The 16038-nt window shown below is 37.9% G+C and overlaps 1 protein-coding gene across 3 annotated transcripts in view; it reads right to left on the bottom strand.

The window, feature by feature from the left end:
• The window catches only part of FAM169A (family with sequence similarity 169 member A), a 72373-nt gene that overhangs the window by 15019 nt on the left and 41316 nt on the right, over positions 1 to 16038 (bottom strand). For all 3 annotated transcript variants that reach the window (XM_036078535.2, XM_036078536.2, XM_036078534.2), the window contains one exon: positions 11229 to 11408. In XM_036078535.2, the coding sequence (XP_035934428.1) occupies positions 11229 to 11408 (180 nt within the window). The remainder of the gene's footprint in view (positions 1 to 11228; positions 11409 to 16038) is intronic.

Below are 16038 nucleotides of genomic sequence, written 5' to 3'. Positions count from 1 at the left end.
TCTCACCAATTATTTGATAAATTCCATGCAATTCTAAACAAATTCCCAACAAGTCTGTTTTTTAGGGGAACTTGTCAAAATTTGACCCCAACTTCAAAATGGAGAAGAAAGGGTTAAGAAAGGATATGGAAGAAGAAGAAAAGGAAAAAGAAAAATTAAAATACAGGGGAAAAAAGCCCACCAGAAAAGAAGCGCACACACACTAAAAACCTGGCAAATGACAGAGGAGGCATTACATCTCAGTGTAGAGTAGATCCACTATCAAAATAATAATGCTAGAACAAAAATCCATATAGAAGAAAATAAAGTCAGATCCTGACCTCACATCAACACCATTCACAAAATTAAATTCCAGATGGATTCTAAGACCTACTAAGAAAAGCAAACTGTTTAAAAGAAAACATAAGAGAATACCTCCTGGACATAATGGTGCTAAAAGATTACTCATGAAAGACACAAAATCACAATCCATAATGAAATATTATGATAAACCTGTTGAAGTTTAAAACTTTCTATCAGGAACTGTGCAACGTAACTTTCTACAATGATGGAAATGTCCTCTATCAGCAATGTCCAATACAGTAGCCACTAGCCACATGGCTACTGAAAAAATGAATGTATGATTTTAATTAAATTGAAATTAAATCTAATTTATATTAGTGACTGCCGTACTGGGCTGCATAGTTTTATACTAAAAAGATACCATAAAGCCAGAGATTAGGAGATTTTCAGAATAAAACAAAAGATTAGTATTCTCAGCGTATTAAAAAATCCTAAAATTGAAAGACAAAATGATCCCAAAAAGAAATTGGCAGATGCTATGAAAAGGAAATTTACACATAATGAAACTTGGAAGGTCACTTAACAAAGGTAAAGACGGCAAACCTCACTAGCTGCCAGGGAAATGCAAGATGAAACAACTAGATACCATTTTCACATCCATCTGATAACCCAAGCATCCAAAGAATAAGGAAAATGGAAACTCCCACTTTCTCCTGGTGTGAGAATAATTTTGCAATAGTTAGTAAAGTTGAAAAGACATACTGTATGCTCCAATTCTACTACTGGGTCTATATCCTAATGACTTACACATATGCACAAGAAGACTTCTATAATATTCATTACAGGGCTGTTTTTAAACAGGGGTGGGGAGTTCAACCTAAGAGCCCATCATTAACGGATACATGAATAAATCATGAAATATATACAATAAAATACTACGCAGAAGCTACAACAAATTACAGCATATATTGACAATGATAAATCTATTAAAAAGATCAGTAAAAAAACAAGTTAGTATATGTACAAATGATGTCATTTATATAAAGTTTAAAAACACATTAACAAAATGATGCAGCCTCTGTGGGAAACAGTTTGGCAATTCCTCAAAAAGTTCAACATAGAATTACCATATAACTCAGCAGTTCCACTCTCAGCTATATATCCAAAAGAACAGAAAGCAAGGACTTGAACAGTTATCTGTACACCAATGCCCATGGCAGCATTGTTCACAACAGCCAAAAGGTAGAAAGAACCCAACTGTCCGTCCATCAGAAGATGAATGGATGAATGAATGAAATGTGACATGTACACACAATAAAAATATACACCACAGGGGCGCCTGGGTGGCTCAGTCGAAAGCGTCTGCCTTTGGCTCAGGTCATGATCCCAGGGTCCTGGGATCGAGTCCCACATCGGGCTCCCTGCTCAGCAGGAAGCCTGCTTCTCCCTCTGCCACTCCCTGCCACTCTGCCTACTTGTGATTTCTCTCTCTCTCTGTCAAATAAATAAATAAAATCTTTAATATATATATATATATATATATATATATATATATATATATACATAAATATATATATATACATAAATATACACACACACACACACACACACACACACACACACACACCATAAAAAGGAAAGGAATTTTTTTGAAGACATGAGAGAGAGAGCGTGCATGCAGAGCAGGGGGTGGGGCAGCGGGAGTGAATTTTCAAACAGACTCCCCACTGAGCAAGGATCCAGACACAGGGCTTGATCCCACAACCCTGAGATTGTGGCAGGAGCCAAAGTCAAGAGTCAGCTGTGGGGTGCCTGGGTGGCTCAGTCAGCTGAGTGTCTGACTCTTGGTTATGGCTCAGGTTGTGTGACATCAAGCCGCATACAGGGCTCCATGCTCAGCACAGAATCTTCTTGGGTTTCTCTCTCCCTCTCCCTCTGCTCCTCCCTACTCTCTGCGCGTGCACACACACTCTCTCTCAAATAAATCTTCAAAAAAAAAGAGTCGGCCACTTAACCAACTGAGCCACCCAGGCACCCCAGGAAAGAAATTTTGATATATGCTACAACACGGATGGTCCTTAAATACTATGCTAACTGAAATAAGACACACATAGAGATTCCACTTCTATAAGGTACCTAGAATAGGCAAATTCATAACGACAGAGAATGAATGTGACTAATGCCACTGAAATACACATCTACAAATAGTTCAAATGATAAATAATATGTTATATGTATTATAGCACCCAAAAAACTTGAAAAATTTTAAGATAAAAAACCAAACTAGGGCCACCTGGCTGGCTTAGTCAGTAGAGCATGCAACTCTTGATCTTGGGGTTGTGTGTTTGAGCCCCACATTGGGTGTGGAGATTACTTAAAAATAGAATCTTTAAAAGTTGGGACACCTGGGTGGCTCAGTCAGCTAAGTGTCTGCCTTCGGCTCAGGTCATGATCCCAGGGTCCTGGGATCCACAGCCCCACGTCAGGGTCTCTGCTCAGCGGGGAGCCTGCTTCTCCTTCTCCCTCTACCTGCCACTCCCCCTGCTCGTGTGCGCTCTCTGACAAATAAGTAAAATCTTTATAAAAATAAAATAAAATAAAAATAGAACTACCCTATGATCTAGTAACTGCACTACTGGGTATTTACCCAAAGAATATGAAAACACTAGGGGCGCCTAGGTGGCTCAGTCGTTAAGCCTCTGCCTTCGGCTCGGGTCACGATCCCAGGGTCCTGGGATCAAACCCCACATCGGGCTCCCTGCTCCGCGGGAAGCCTGCTTCTCCCTCTCCCATTCCCCATGCTTGTGTTCCTGCTCTCTCTGTGTCTCTCTCTATCAAATAAATAAATAAAATCTTAAAAAGAAAAAACTAATTTAAAAGGATATATGCAGGGGCACCTGGGTGGCTCAGTCGTTAAGCGTCTGCCTTCGGCTCAGGTCATGATCCCAGGGTCCTGGGATCGAGCCCCGCCATCGGGCTTCCTGCTCAGCGGGAAGCCTGCTTCTCCCTCTCCCAGTCCCCCTGCTTGTGTTCCCTCTCTCAGTCTGTCTGTCAAATAAATAAATAAAATCTTTAAAAAAAAAAAAGGATATATGCATGCCCATGTTTACTGCACCATTATTTACAATTAGCCAAGATAGAGAAGCAGCCCAAGGGTCCACTGATAGATGAATGGATAAAGATGTGGCATGTAGATACCATGTCATATTACTTATCCATCAAAAAGAATGAAACCTTGCCATTTGCAACAACATGGATGGATCTAGAGGGTATAATGCTAAGCAAAGTCAATCAGTCAGAGAGACAAATACCATATGATTTCACTCATATTTGGAATTTAAGGAAACAAAGGAGAAAAAATAGACAAACCGAAAAATAGACTCTTAAATATAGACATCAGACAGATGGTTACCAGAGGGGAGGTGGACAGGGGGATGGGTGAAACAGGTGGGGATTAAGAGTACACTTATCATGGGGCGCCTGGCTAGCTCAGTCAGTACAGCATGTGACTCTTCATCTCAGGGTTTAAGTTCAAGCCCCACATTGGGTGTAGAGATCACTTAAAAATAAAATCTTTGAAAATAAAAATAATTAAAAGAAGAGTACACTTGTGTTGACGAGCACTGAGTAACATATATAACCGCTGAATCACTATATTGTACATCTGAAACTAATGTAACACTATATATTAACAACAGTGGAATTAAAACTTTTAAAAATGTAAAAAAAAAAAAAAAAACCCTCACATATTAGCTTCTGGAGAATTGACACCATTATCTTATTTTCTGTCCAACAATATAATTGTGTAATAATTTTATGATTTTGTTCAAACCAGTTAGCATTTACATATTCTCCAGAGTTCTTAGAATTAACACAGGAAAAAATGTATACATTTAGGAATTTTATCTCTTTTGTTGCCATTATAAATATTGTGTTACTTTATTTCTTCTAACTAGTGGTTATATACATGAAACATACTGATTTACTTATGTATTAATTTTGTACCTAGCCACATCACTGAATTTCTAGTAACTCCACAGTTCATTTTCTTGAGTTTTCAAGAATCTGCTTCTTCGTTAGGGCCCAGACTGAAAGCCTTGCGTGATCTCTACCAACAAAAGTACATCTTTCCTCCTCTAAATCTTGTGGTGCTTTCCCTGTAGTGCTCTTAAGCTCCTTAAAGTATGTTCTACTTCATAATCTATCTCTTTTAGGTTTTCATTTTAACACCAGTTTAGACTCTGAGTTCCTTGTGCACAAATTCCACAAATATTTCTTCTAGAACAGCACTCTGCCTAGTTCTTTGCACAGAATGAATGTGCTAAATAAATGGCTGCGAAAAGGTTCTATGAGGCAAAGAATGTTAAAATAGTTTGGAGACGTTTAGCATTAGGGAATATCTGTAGAGAAGTGTAGGGTCCATGTTGTAAAGCTTAGGCTTTGAAAGAATTTTATTGCAAGGGTAAATATCTTAGTGCTGCATATACAATGTCAGTAAGTAGAAGTCTCCACAACCTGTTAAGGAATAGCCAATGCTGCTTAGCTGGTTAATGTTCTTTCTTGAGGAATAGACAAATCTGAACTGGAAGCTTCAACTCTAGTCACCTTTCCTAAAGTGCTCCTTTTGGACCTCATACTGACTATGTAAGACATTCCCTACTATTTTAGTCATTAAATTCAGACAAACAACTCAATGTGGCCTATTGTGCTTGTTTTCTCCAGCTTCTCCCTTTTTAACAGGTATGGAAACTAAAACCAAAAAACGTGAGAGACACGTTTTATATGCTTATACATACAGGAAAAAAAAATGAGAGAAGAGTATCCTAGTGTCAATGTATTCATTATCCAGATTAACAATTATTAAAGTTTTGCCATACTGTTTTAATTTAGTTTAGGGAGAACTAAATAAAACCTCGTAGATACAGTCAATGTTCTTTGGACCCCTCCCTAATCATGCCCATTTCTCCTTTTCTCCCCAGAGATAACGGTGTTCCTGAAGTTGTTGCATATCCTTCCTGTCCAGAGTTTCATACTTAGATCTATGTCCATAAACACTATAAAGCGTTATTTAGTTTGCCTCTTTGCTTTCAGCGATATGCCCTGGATAATTCTATTTTAATTTTTTGAGGAACCTCCATACAGTTTTCCACAGTGTCTGCGCTAGTTTGCACTCCCACCAACAGTGCAAGCGGGTTACTTTTTCTCCACATCTTCGCCAACCCTTGTTTTTGAGTTTTTGATTTAGCCATTCTGACAGGTGTGAGGTGATATCTCATTGTAGTTTTGATTTGCATTTCCCTGATGATGAGAGACGTTCAGCATCTTTTCATGCGTCTGTTGACCATCTGTATGTCTTCTTTGGAGAAATGTCTGTTCATGTCCTCTGCCCATATTTAACTGGATTGTGTTTTTTTATGTTAAGTTGTATAAGATGTGTCATTTGCAAATATCTTCTCCCATTCTATAGATTTTCTTTTAGTTTTGTTGGTTGTTTCCTATGCTGTGCAGAAGCTTTTTATTTCGATGAAGTCCCAATAATTTATTTTTGCTTTTGTTTCCATTGCCTCACGAGACAGATCTAGAAGGATGTTGCTAAAACCAACGTCAGAGAAATTACCTCCTGTGTTCTCTTCTAGGATTTCTATGGTTTCAGGTCTCACATTTAGGTCCTTGGTCCACTCTGAGTGTACAATGTACAAAAGTGGTACAGTTTCATTCCTTTGCATGTTGCTGTCCAATTTTTATGATACTATTTGTTGAAGAGACTGTTTCTTTCCCATTGCATGTTTTGCCTCCTTTGTCAAAGATTAACTAACCATAAGTTGTGGGTTTATTTCCAGGCTTTACATTCTGTTTCACTGATCTATGTGTCTATTTTGGTGCCAGTACCATACTGTTTGGATTACTACAGCTTTGTGATGTAACTTGAAGTCTGGAATTGTGATACCTCCAGTTTTGTTTTTCTTTTCCAAGATTGCTTTGGCCATTTGAGGTCTTTTGTGGTTCCATACAACCTTTCAGATTGTTTTAGTCCTGTGAAAAATGCTCTTGGTATTTTGATGGGAATTGCATTTAAATCTGTAGATTGTTTTAGGTAGGTATGGACATTTTAACATACTGTTCTTCCAATCCATGAGCATCGAATGTCTTTCCATTTCTTTGTGCCATCTTCAATTTCTTTCATCAGTGTTTAGAGTTTTCAGAGTACAGGTCTTTTTCACCTCTTTGGTCAGATTTATTCCTAGATATTTTATTATTTGTGGTGCAATTGTAAATGGGATTGTTTTATTTGCTCTTTCTGCTGCTTCATTATTAGTGTATAGAAATACAACATATATCTGTACATTGATTTTGCATCCTGCAACTTCACTGAATGCATTGATCAGTTCTAAGAGATTTCTTTTTTAAGATTTTATTTTTAAATTGTCTCTAGACCCAACATGAGGCCCAAACTTTCAACCCCAATATCAAAAGTCACATACTCCACTGACTGAAGCACTCCTATTGGTTCTAACAGTCTTTTGGTGGATCTTATATTTTATTAGGGGCTAATATATAAGTTTAAAGTAATCCCAATAAAATCCCGACAAAACTCTTTTTTTTAATCTAGTAAGTGGATTCTGAAGTCTATACAGGAAAAAACAAGCAAGGTCAGAAATAGGAAATGGGGGAGAAGACTAGTCCTTTTAGATAACCAAAAGCTAAAATAAATATAAGAGTGAGGTAGTGGAACTTAAGATTAACAGAAATAAATTGGCAGATAAGAAATATACAGAAACAGGGGCGTGTGGGTGGCTCAGTCAGTTAAGCATCTGCCTTCAGCTCAGGTCATGATCCCAGAGTCCTGGGATGAGCCCCGTGTGGGACTCCATGATCAGTGGGGAGTCTGCTTCTCCCTCCCCATGCCTCCCTCCCCACTGTATGTCTTCTTTGGAGAAATGTCTGTTCATGTCCTCTGCCCATATTTAACTGGATTGTGTTTGCGTGCTCTCTCTCTCCCTCCCTCTCAAATGAATAAATAAAATCTTAAAAAAAAAAAAAGAAATATACACATATACATACACAAATTTAATGTATGATCTAGATTAAGAATTTGGAAACTTTTTCTTAAAGGGGCAGACAATAAGGATTTTAGGCTTACAGAATATGGGCACTGTCATAACTAACCAACTCTGACATTTTAGTGCAAAAGAAGCCAGAGGCAATATATAAATGGATGAACATAGCTGTGTTCCAATAACTTCATTTACAAAAAGAGCAGATCAGTGGACCACTGTTTGCTGACCTGATATAGATATAAATGCAAATCAGTGCAAAAGATAAATTATTCAACAAATAATATTAACCACATACCTGTCAGGTAAAATAAAAGTCGGACCTGTACCTCATATGGTACACCAGGATAAATTCCAAATGGGTAAGATTTATGAGACCTTATTCATTCCATGTCTTTAGGTATCGGTACATGATAGTACTGTGTAAATCAACTTCTCACAGTTAGCTAATCATCTACTCAAACCTGAGGCCAAGCCCATCCATACGTGGTACTCGTTACCTATTTGTGGAATGAATAAATTATCTTTTTAAAGCTTACAATGTACAACACTATAATCTTTCCTAAATCATTTAAAAATATTCATGGAAACAAGTAAAGGTCATCAAAGAATATTGGATATCTAGCAGCCTCAAGGACTACTAATTAAGTTGTAAGAGAAAAATCAAACGGAAATCCAAGTTCTTCAAATATAATAAGCATTGTACAAGACAGAAAGAGCAAGAAACAGAAAATGGAGATGCCACATAGTCTAAAATTTGCTATTTTCAATATATTCCTTTATTTTCACCTCAAAGAGTCTTATTCACAAAATTATACATATGAGACAAATGAAACATTATCGGACAATCTCCTGCCTAACCTGAAGGATCAGAGGAGCTAAAGCCCACATAGACTATGCAAAAATAGTAATTCATTTGGCATTCAATTTATCATTAGAATTAGGAAAGAGTATTTTTTTAAAAAGATTTTATTTATTTGAGAGAGAGCGGGCGCATGCGCACACAAGCAGGAGGGAGGGGCAGAGGGAGAAACAGGCTCCCCACGGGGTAAAAGCCTGACACAAGGCTCAATCCCAGGACCCTGAGATCATGAGCAGAGCCAAAGGCAGCTGCCCAACTGACTAAGCCACCCGGGCACCCCAGAAAAGAGTAAGTATTAAGAGATTCTACCTATAGTGGGTGTGTTTACATTCCTTCCCAAATTCAGTAAAGCTATAATTAGATTTTAAGGGGAAAGCCATTTTCAGATTATCCAGTTGAATACAGGGTTCATTCCATTCTCATGTATGTATGTACACAGAAACTATGATTCAAGATGGGCACGCAACACTTGGTTCTTGTTTTCTGGATTTCTGACATTAAAAAGGGGAAGCAAACTTAGAACAAAAATATATTTTCAGTGGAAATAAACATTTCCAGTTAGACTAAAATCAATGGTAAATTCTATTTTAATAAAGTTTTCAAGTAAATTACCTTCCAGGATTAAATCTTACTTCATTAAGAGAAAACCAGTAGTTTGGGATTTACATTTATAAATGCAAATATAAATCCACCAATAGTTTTTAAATATCACCATAAGGTATATTCATACAATGGAATACTAAACAGCACTGAAAATGAATAGAGCTATGTGAATCCACACGAATGATTCTCATAAACATAAATATACAAATCAAACTGCAGAATTCACACAGTATGCATCATTTATATATAATTCTTTTAAAGATTTTATTTATATATTTGCGACAGCACACAAGCGGGGAGGGGTTGCATAAGGTGAGGGAGAAACAGGCTCCCAGCAGAGCAGGACGCCCGACATGGGGGCTCGATCCCAAGACCCCAGGATTATAACCTGAGCCAAAGGCAGACACTTAACTGAGCCACCCGGTGCCCCAGTTTTTAAATATGTTAAACAAGATGACATATTGTTGAAGGATATATAAATATGCTTTATAAGTCTAAGAGGGACACCTGGGTGGCTCAGTCGGTTAAGCACTCAACTCTTGATTTTGGTTCAGGTCATGATCTCAGGGTCTTGAGATCGACCCCCGCATCAGGCTCTGGGCTGGGAATGGAGTCTGCTTAAGGTTCTCTCTCTCCCTCTCCCTTGGCCTTGGCCCCGGCCTCGGCCTCGGCCTCGGCCTCGGCCCCAGCCCCATCCCCGCCCCTCATACACGTGTATGCATGCACACTTTCTCTCTCTCCCTCTCTCTCTCTCAGAAACAAAACGTCTAAGAAATATATGGGGAGGGCACCTGGGTGGCTCAGTGGGTTAAGTGTCTGCCTTCAGCTCAGGTCATGATCCCAGGGTCCTGGGATCGAGCCCCGCATCGGGTTCCCTGCTCAGTGGGGAGCCTGCTTCTCCTTCTCCCTCTGCCATTCCCCCCCTTACTTGTGCTGTCTATCTCTCTGTCAAATAAATAAATAAAATCCTTAAAAAAAAGAAAGAAATATATGGGGAAAATAAATGCCAAACTGAGGTAATACTTATTTCAGGGAAGGGAGTGAGCTAATTGGGTGGGTGTACAACGGTACTGGCAATGATCCATTTCTCATGGATGGTACATGCTGGATGGTTCTTAAGTATTTGTTGTCTTATTCTTTACATCTTTTTGTATGTCTGAAATTACTTTCTTTTTTAATTTTAAAAGCTACCAAAGAGAACCCAAAGAAGAAATGGTCAAAGATCTAAATATACATTTCCCCAAAGATGACACAGAAATGGCCAATTAACATATGAAAAGATGCTCAACATGAAATGCAAACCAAAACTATTATAAGATGCCACTTTACACCCACAAGAATGGCTATAATCAAAAAGACAGTAACAAGTGTTGGTGAGGATATAAAGAAATTTTAAATCTCAAACACTATTCATGGGAATGTAAAATGGTACAATTGCTTTGGAAAACAGTTTGGCAGTTCCTCAGAATGTTAAACATAGGGCGCCTGGGTGGCTCAGCCGTTAAGTGTCTGCCTTCGGCTCAGGTCATGATCCCAGGGTCCTGGGATCGAGTCCCACATCGGGCTCCCTGCTCGGCGGGAAGCCTGCTTCTCCCTCTCCCACTCCCCCTACTTGTGTTCCGTCTCTCACTGTGTCTCTCTCTCTCTGTCAAATAAATAAATAAATAAATCTTTAAAAAAAAAAAAAAAGAATGTTAAACATAGAGTCACCATATGACCCATCAATTCCATCCACACCTAGGTGCAGAGAAACGTCCACACAAAAACTATACAAATGTTCACAGCAGCATTATTCATAACAGCGAAAAGTGGAAACAACCCAAAAGTCCATCAACTGATGATAAACAAAATGTGGCATATCCATAAAACAGATTATTCATCCATAAAAAGGAATGAATACTGCTTCATTCTACAACATGGATGAACTTTAACAAAATTTATGCAAAACAAAAGAAGCTAGACACAAAGGGCTTATAATATAATCATATCACATGATTACATTCCTATGAAATGTTGAGAACAGGAAAATCCATACAGAAGAAAACAGATCAGTGGTTGCTAGGGGATGAAGGAGTGGGGGAATGAAGGGTGACTATTAACTGGTGCAGGGTTTCTTTTGGGGTAATGAGCATGTTCTGGAATTAGATACTGGTTATGGTTGCACAGCTACAAAGGTAATAGAAACCACTGAATTGTACACTTTGAGAGTGTGAATTTTATGGTATATGAATTATATTTCAATATTTTTAAAAAGCCACCATACCTCCAAAAAGCCGTATTCATGACATAAGGACACATTTGCAAAATGAAGCCCTTAGCGACCCAAAGAATCCAAATTAGTTAATAATGCTATATGCACATTTACAATATTCTGCAGAAACAACTCAGAAGTGACCCTGAGAATAGTTTAACCTTTTTTAATTTACCTGTGTACATGAGAGAGGAGAGTGGATACCGCAAGCCAAGAGCATCTTCCGTAAAGGAATCAACAAAGTCCTCCAGCATATGAAGCCCAAAATCTTTGCCCCGGTATTTCTTTCTTACAAACATCGTATCAAGAACTGGCAGTTGGTAGCTTTGGGTAAGAAATGAGGCACATATGCTTCCTGCAGTCATAAAAGAAACCCAACAATTTTTCACATTAAAAGGCCATATATGTGTATATGTTTAAAGAACATGAGTTAACAGTCTTTCTAAAAATGGTTAGTTTTTTTCCTACATCAAGAGTGTTAAGAAATTTATCAATTTCATAATAGAAAATGCTTCCCAGCTGCTATTACACATCACAAGGTATACATGTGATAATGAGAAGAGCTATGTATTTTGTCAACAGTATCATCTAATACAAGTCACTATTACCATTTTTTTAAGTATATACTAGAATATGCATTGCTGTCTACAGACTTGTACAACTTTAAAACTCATCAACTATTACATTTTAAAACTGAAAGAGTATGTGATGACTGTACATAGTATACAATGCATGAAGTACCTCACTACAACTTGAGTACCTGAACATCCATCTATCCCTTTTTCTCTAGTGAGTACAGTCTACTGTTTTTATCTACTCCATAATGGCAAAGAAACAAATCAGTTTTCCAGATTTTTAAGGACTACAGATTAGGACTAAATGGAAACATCTGTCTTAGAAATGCCTAAGTCAGCAATCTTTTTGCTGTAAATGTGTTTTTTTTTTTTTTTAAAGATTTTATTTATTTGACAGAGACACACAGCGAGAGCAGGAACACAAGCAGGGGGAGTGGGAGAGGGAGACGCAGGCTTCCCGCTGAGCAGGGAGCCCGATGCGGGGCTCGATCCCAGGACCCCGGGATCATGACCTGAGCCGAAGGCAGACGCTTAACCGACTGAGCCACCCAGGCGCCCCTGTAAATGTGTTTTTTTAAATATCCTGTATGCTTAAGGTTAAACAGGAGCAATAACTTATAGTAACTACATATGCCTCTTCTATTAAAACAGCTATGGTGATTTGTCTTTTTAAGAACGCTGATTTGTGTTCTGACCCTCCAATTAGATATGTTTGCTCCTTTAACACATTTTAAGACAGTATATAAGTTGTGGGCATCACGGTGGGGCATCCTACTCTCAACATTAATTTTAGAAATAGTTCACAGTTATCAGTCAATATTCTCGTTTTGTGCCTCAAATAAAAAAACCTATTCTCTCAGATTATTCATATGATTTCAGATAATTCCACCAATGCAGTTCAAGGAAGACATAAAATTTCAGGTAACAAACATCTCACAAACTGACTTGTACCAATCATATTATTTGATGAATTGGTCAATGTAACAAGATCTTTTTTTAGTTCAATGAAATAATTTGAATTATTTATGACTAAATTGGAGAATTTCAGTAACTTTCTGTAACAGTTTCTAAGACTATCATCTAATTTAAGCTTAGAGTAAGTAATTCTCATTGCTTAAATCCTAACTGCTAACATTCAGCTAAGATATTTCTAGGGGTTAAAAGGTCTTATAGAATGGCTATAGTTAACAATGCTGTATACCTGAAATTTACTAAGAAAGTGGATATTCAGTGTTATCGCTACAAAAAAAAAGGTAACTATGTGCAGCAGTATCTTTTTTTTTTTTTAAGATTTTATTTATTTATTTGACAGAGAGAGACATAGCGAGAGAAGGACACAAGTGGGGGTGTGGGAGAGGGAGAAGCAGGCTTCCCGTTGAGCAGGGAGCCCGATGTGGGGCTCGATCCCAGGACCCTGGGATCACGACCTGAGCCGAAGGCAGAGGCTTAACCACTGAGCCACCCAGGCACCCCTGCAGCAGTATCTTTTAATTAGCTTGATTTGGGTGAGTATTTCACAATGTATACATGTATCAAATTATCAAGTTGTACACCTTAAATATGTATCACTTTTAATTGTCAATTTTACTCAATAAAGCTGAAATATATAAACAAGCAACTTGTAAGAGTCTAACAGGTAGTCTCACCAACAAGCTACTATGACCATAATTAATTTTTAATGTCTTGAAATCAGAGTTTTTCAAAACTGCTGGTAGTGATTACAAAATCACAAGAGACATTATAAGCACTAGTAGTTCAAAGGAGAAAGCAAAAAGTGAAAAGTGAAAGCACTATCTAGTTCTAATTCTCAATACAGAGTCTGAGGATTTATGGTTGTTTACTATTGTACACGCTTCAGGTTCCTTACAAAAGTATAGTAATTATATGAAGGAAATTATCCACAATTTGATTTTTTTCACACCAACATTTCTTCTACTGGAGAGGAGATAAATTAAAGCATCTTATATTGTTGAAATGGTAAATTTATGGAACTAGTAGTAATCACAAAGTTTTAAGTTCTTCTATTATTTATTTGCCGTGTACATATTCATTGCAAAAAATGATGCCGATTCTCTCCCTTTGATTAAAAACTTACACAGCTGACCCTTGAACAACTTGGGAGTTAGGGGCACTGACCCCCTGAGCAGCTGAAAATCCACACACAACTTTTGACTCCCCTAAATTTAACTACTAATAGTCTACTGTTTACTGGAAGCCTTACTGATAAAAGTCATTTGTAAGTTATATGTATCATATACTGTATTCTCCCAATACAGCAGGCTAGAGAAAATAAAATGTTATTAAGAAAGTCATGGGGTGCCTGGGTGACTCAGTCTGTTAAGCTGCTGCCTTCGGCTCGGGTCATGATCCCAGGGTCCTGGGATGGAGCCCCGCATCGGGCTCCCTGCTCAGTGGGGAGCCTGCTTCTCCCTCTCTCTCTACCTGCCGCTCTGCCAGCTTGTGCTCTCTTTCTGTCAAATAAATAGATAAAATCTTAAAAAAAAAAAAAAAAAAGGTCCTAAGAGGGGTGCCTGGGTAGCTAAGCTGGTTAAGCATATGACTCTAGGTTTTGGCTCAGGCCATGATCTCAATATCCTGGGATCGAGCCCTGTGTCAGTCTCCACACTCAGTGCGGAGTCTGCTTGTCCCTCTTCCTCCTCCTCTGCTCCTCTACCCGCTCGTACTCTCAAATAAATAAATAAAATCTTAAAAAAGTCAAGAGAAAATACACTTATAGTACTGTACTTATTGAAAAATACCCACATATAGTAGACCCATGGAGTTCAAACCTATGTTGTTCAAAGGGCAACCATACTTTGTATAAGTATTCTATCAGTATACAAAGATATCAAATAAAGAGCAGAAAATCTTCCCATGTTACCAGAAATTCTTCAGACCCATCAACAGCTGTAGACAATAGCACAATTATCTAGTAAAGCAAAACCACAACCTAACTTAGATGAAGTTTTCATTCAATTAAATTTACTAACTGTAATTAAATTAAATTTAGCATTGCACACGGTAGATTGAATACTTATAATCCTCAAAATTCCATCTTTGACCACCGTCGTCTTCTATATATTCTCTCTGGGAAACCTCACCTACTCCCAAGGCTTCTACCATTTATCCAAATATTGATAATCATGAATCTTTAATTTACATAATGCATGAGACTTTTCCAAGATCAAGAATGGAAGAGCCCACATAAATGTAAATGTAACAAAAATCACACGATTAGTTCAATAAATACAGAAAAATCATTTGACAAAATCCAACACCTTTCATGATAAAAATACTCAATGTCCTAACTTGATAAAGGGACTTATGGAAAATCCACAGCTAACATCACACTTAATGGTGAAAGACTGGATGCGGTTCCTCCTAAGATCAGGAACAAAACATAACTGCTCACTCTTACTGCCTCCATTCAACAGTGTTCTAGAGATTCTAATTAGGCAAGAAAAGGAAATAAAAGGCAGCCAGACCAAAAAGGAAAAAGTAAAACTACATTTATAGGTAACATAATTTGGGATATATAAAATCTTAAGGAACCCACTAAAAAATTATTAAAACTGATAAAAGGCAATTCAGCAAGACTGCAAGATGCAAGATCAATATACAAAACTCAATCATATTTCTATACACCAGCAATGAACAATTTGAAAATGAAATTAAAGAAAACAATTCCAGGGGCGCCTGGGTGGCTCAGTCAGTTGAGTGTCTAACTCTTGATTTTGGCTCAAGTATGGTCTCAAGGTCATGAGATCAAGCCCTGCAGCAGGTTCCATGGTCAGCACATAGTCTGCTTAAGATTCTCTCTTTCCCCCGGCCCCTTCCCCCATTCACAGCATTGCTCTCTCTCTCCCTGAAATAAAACCTTAAAAAAAAAAAAAAAACTCCATTTATCACAGCATTAACAAATAATAAAATTCTTACAATTAAATTTAGTGCAAAAAAAAAAAAAATAGTGCAAAACTTGTATCCACACTAAAAACTACACACACTGTTAGAAGAAATGAAACAACATCTAAATAAATGGAAAGACATCCATGTTCATGGATCAGAAGACTTAACGCTGTTAGATGTCAATATATTCCTCAAATCAGGGGCACCTGGGTGTCTCAGTCATTAAGCATCTACCTTCTGCTCAGGTCATGATCCCAGGGTCCTGGGATCGAGCCCCACATCTGCTCCCTGCTCAGCGGGAAGGCTGCTTCTCCCTCTCCCACTCCCCCTGCTTCTGTTCCCTCTCTTGCTGTCTCTCTCTTTCAAATAAATAAATAAAATCTTAAAAAAATATATATATATATATATTTTTTTTTTTTTTTTTCCCCAAATTGAGCTAAAGATTCAAAATTCTCACCTAAGGGACTCCTGGGTGGCTCAGCCAATTAAGCATCTGCCTTCGGC

This window comes from Halichoerus grypus, chromosome 2 (assembly GCF_964656455.1).
Source record: "Halichoerus grypus chromosome 2, mHalGry1.hap1.1, whole genome shotgun sequence".
Taxonomy (NCBI): Eukaryota; Metazoa; Chordata; class Mammalia; order Carnivora; family Phocidae; genus Halichoerus; species Halichoerus grypus.
The sequence above is the reverse complement of the archived record's forward strand: the minus strand, read 5'-3'. Positions and strand labels throughout refer to the sequence as shown.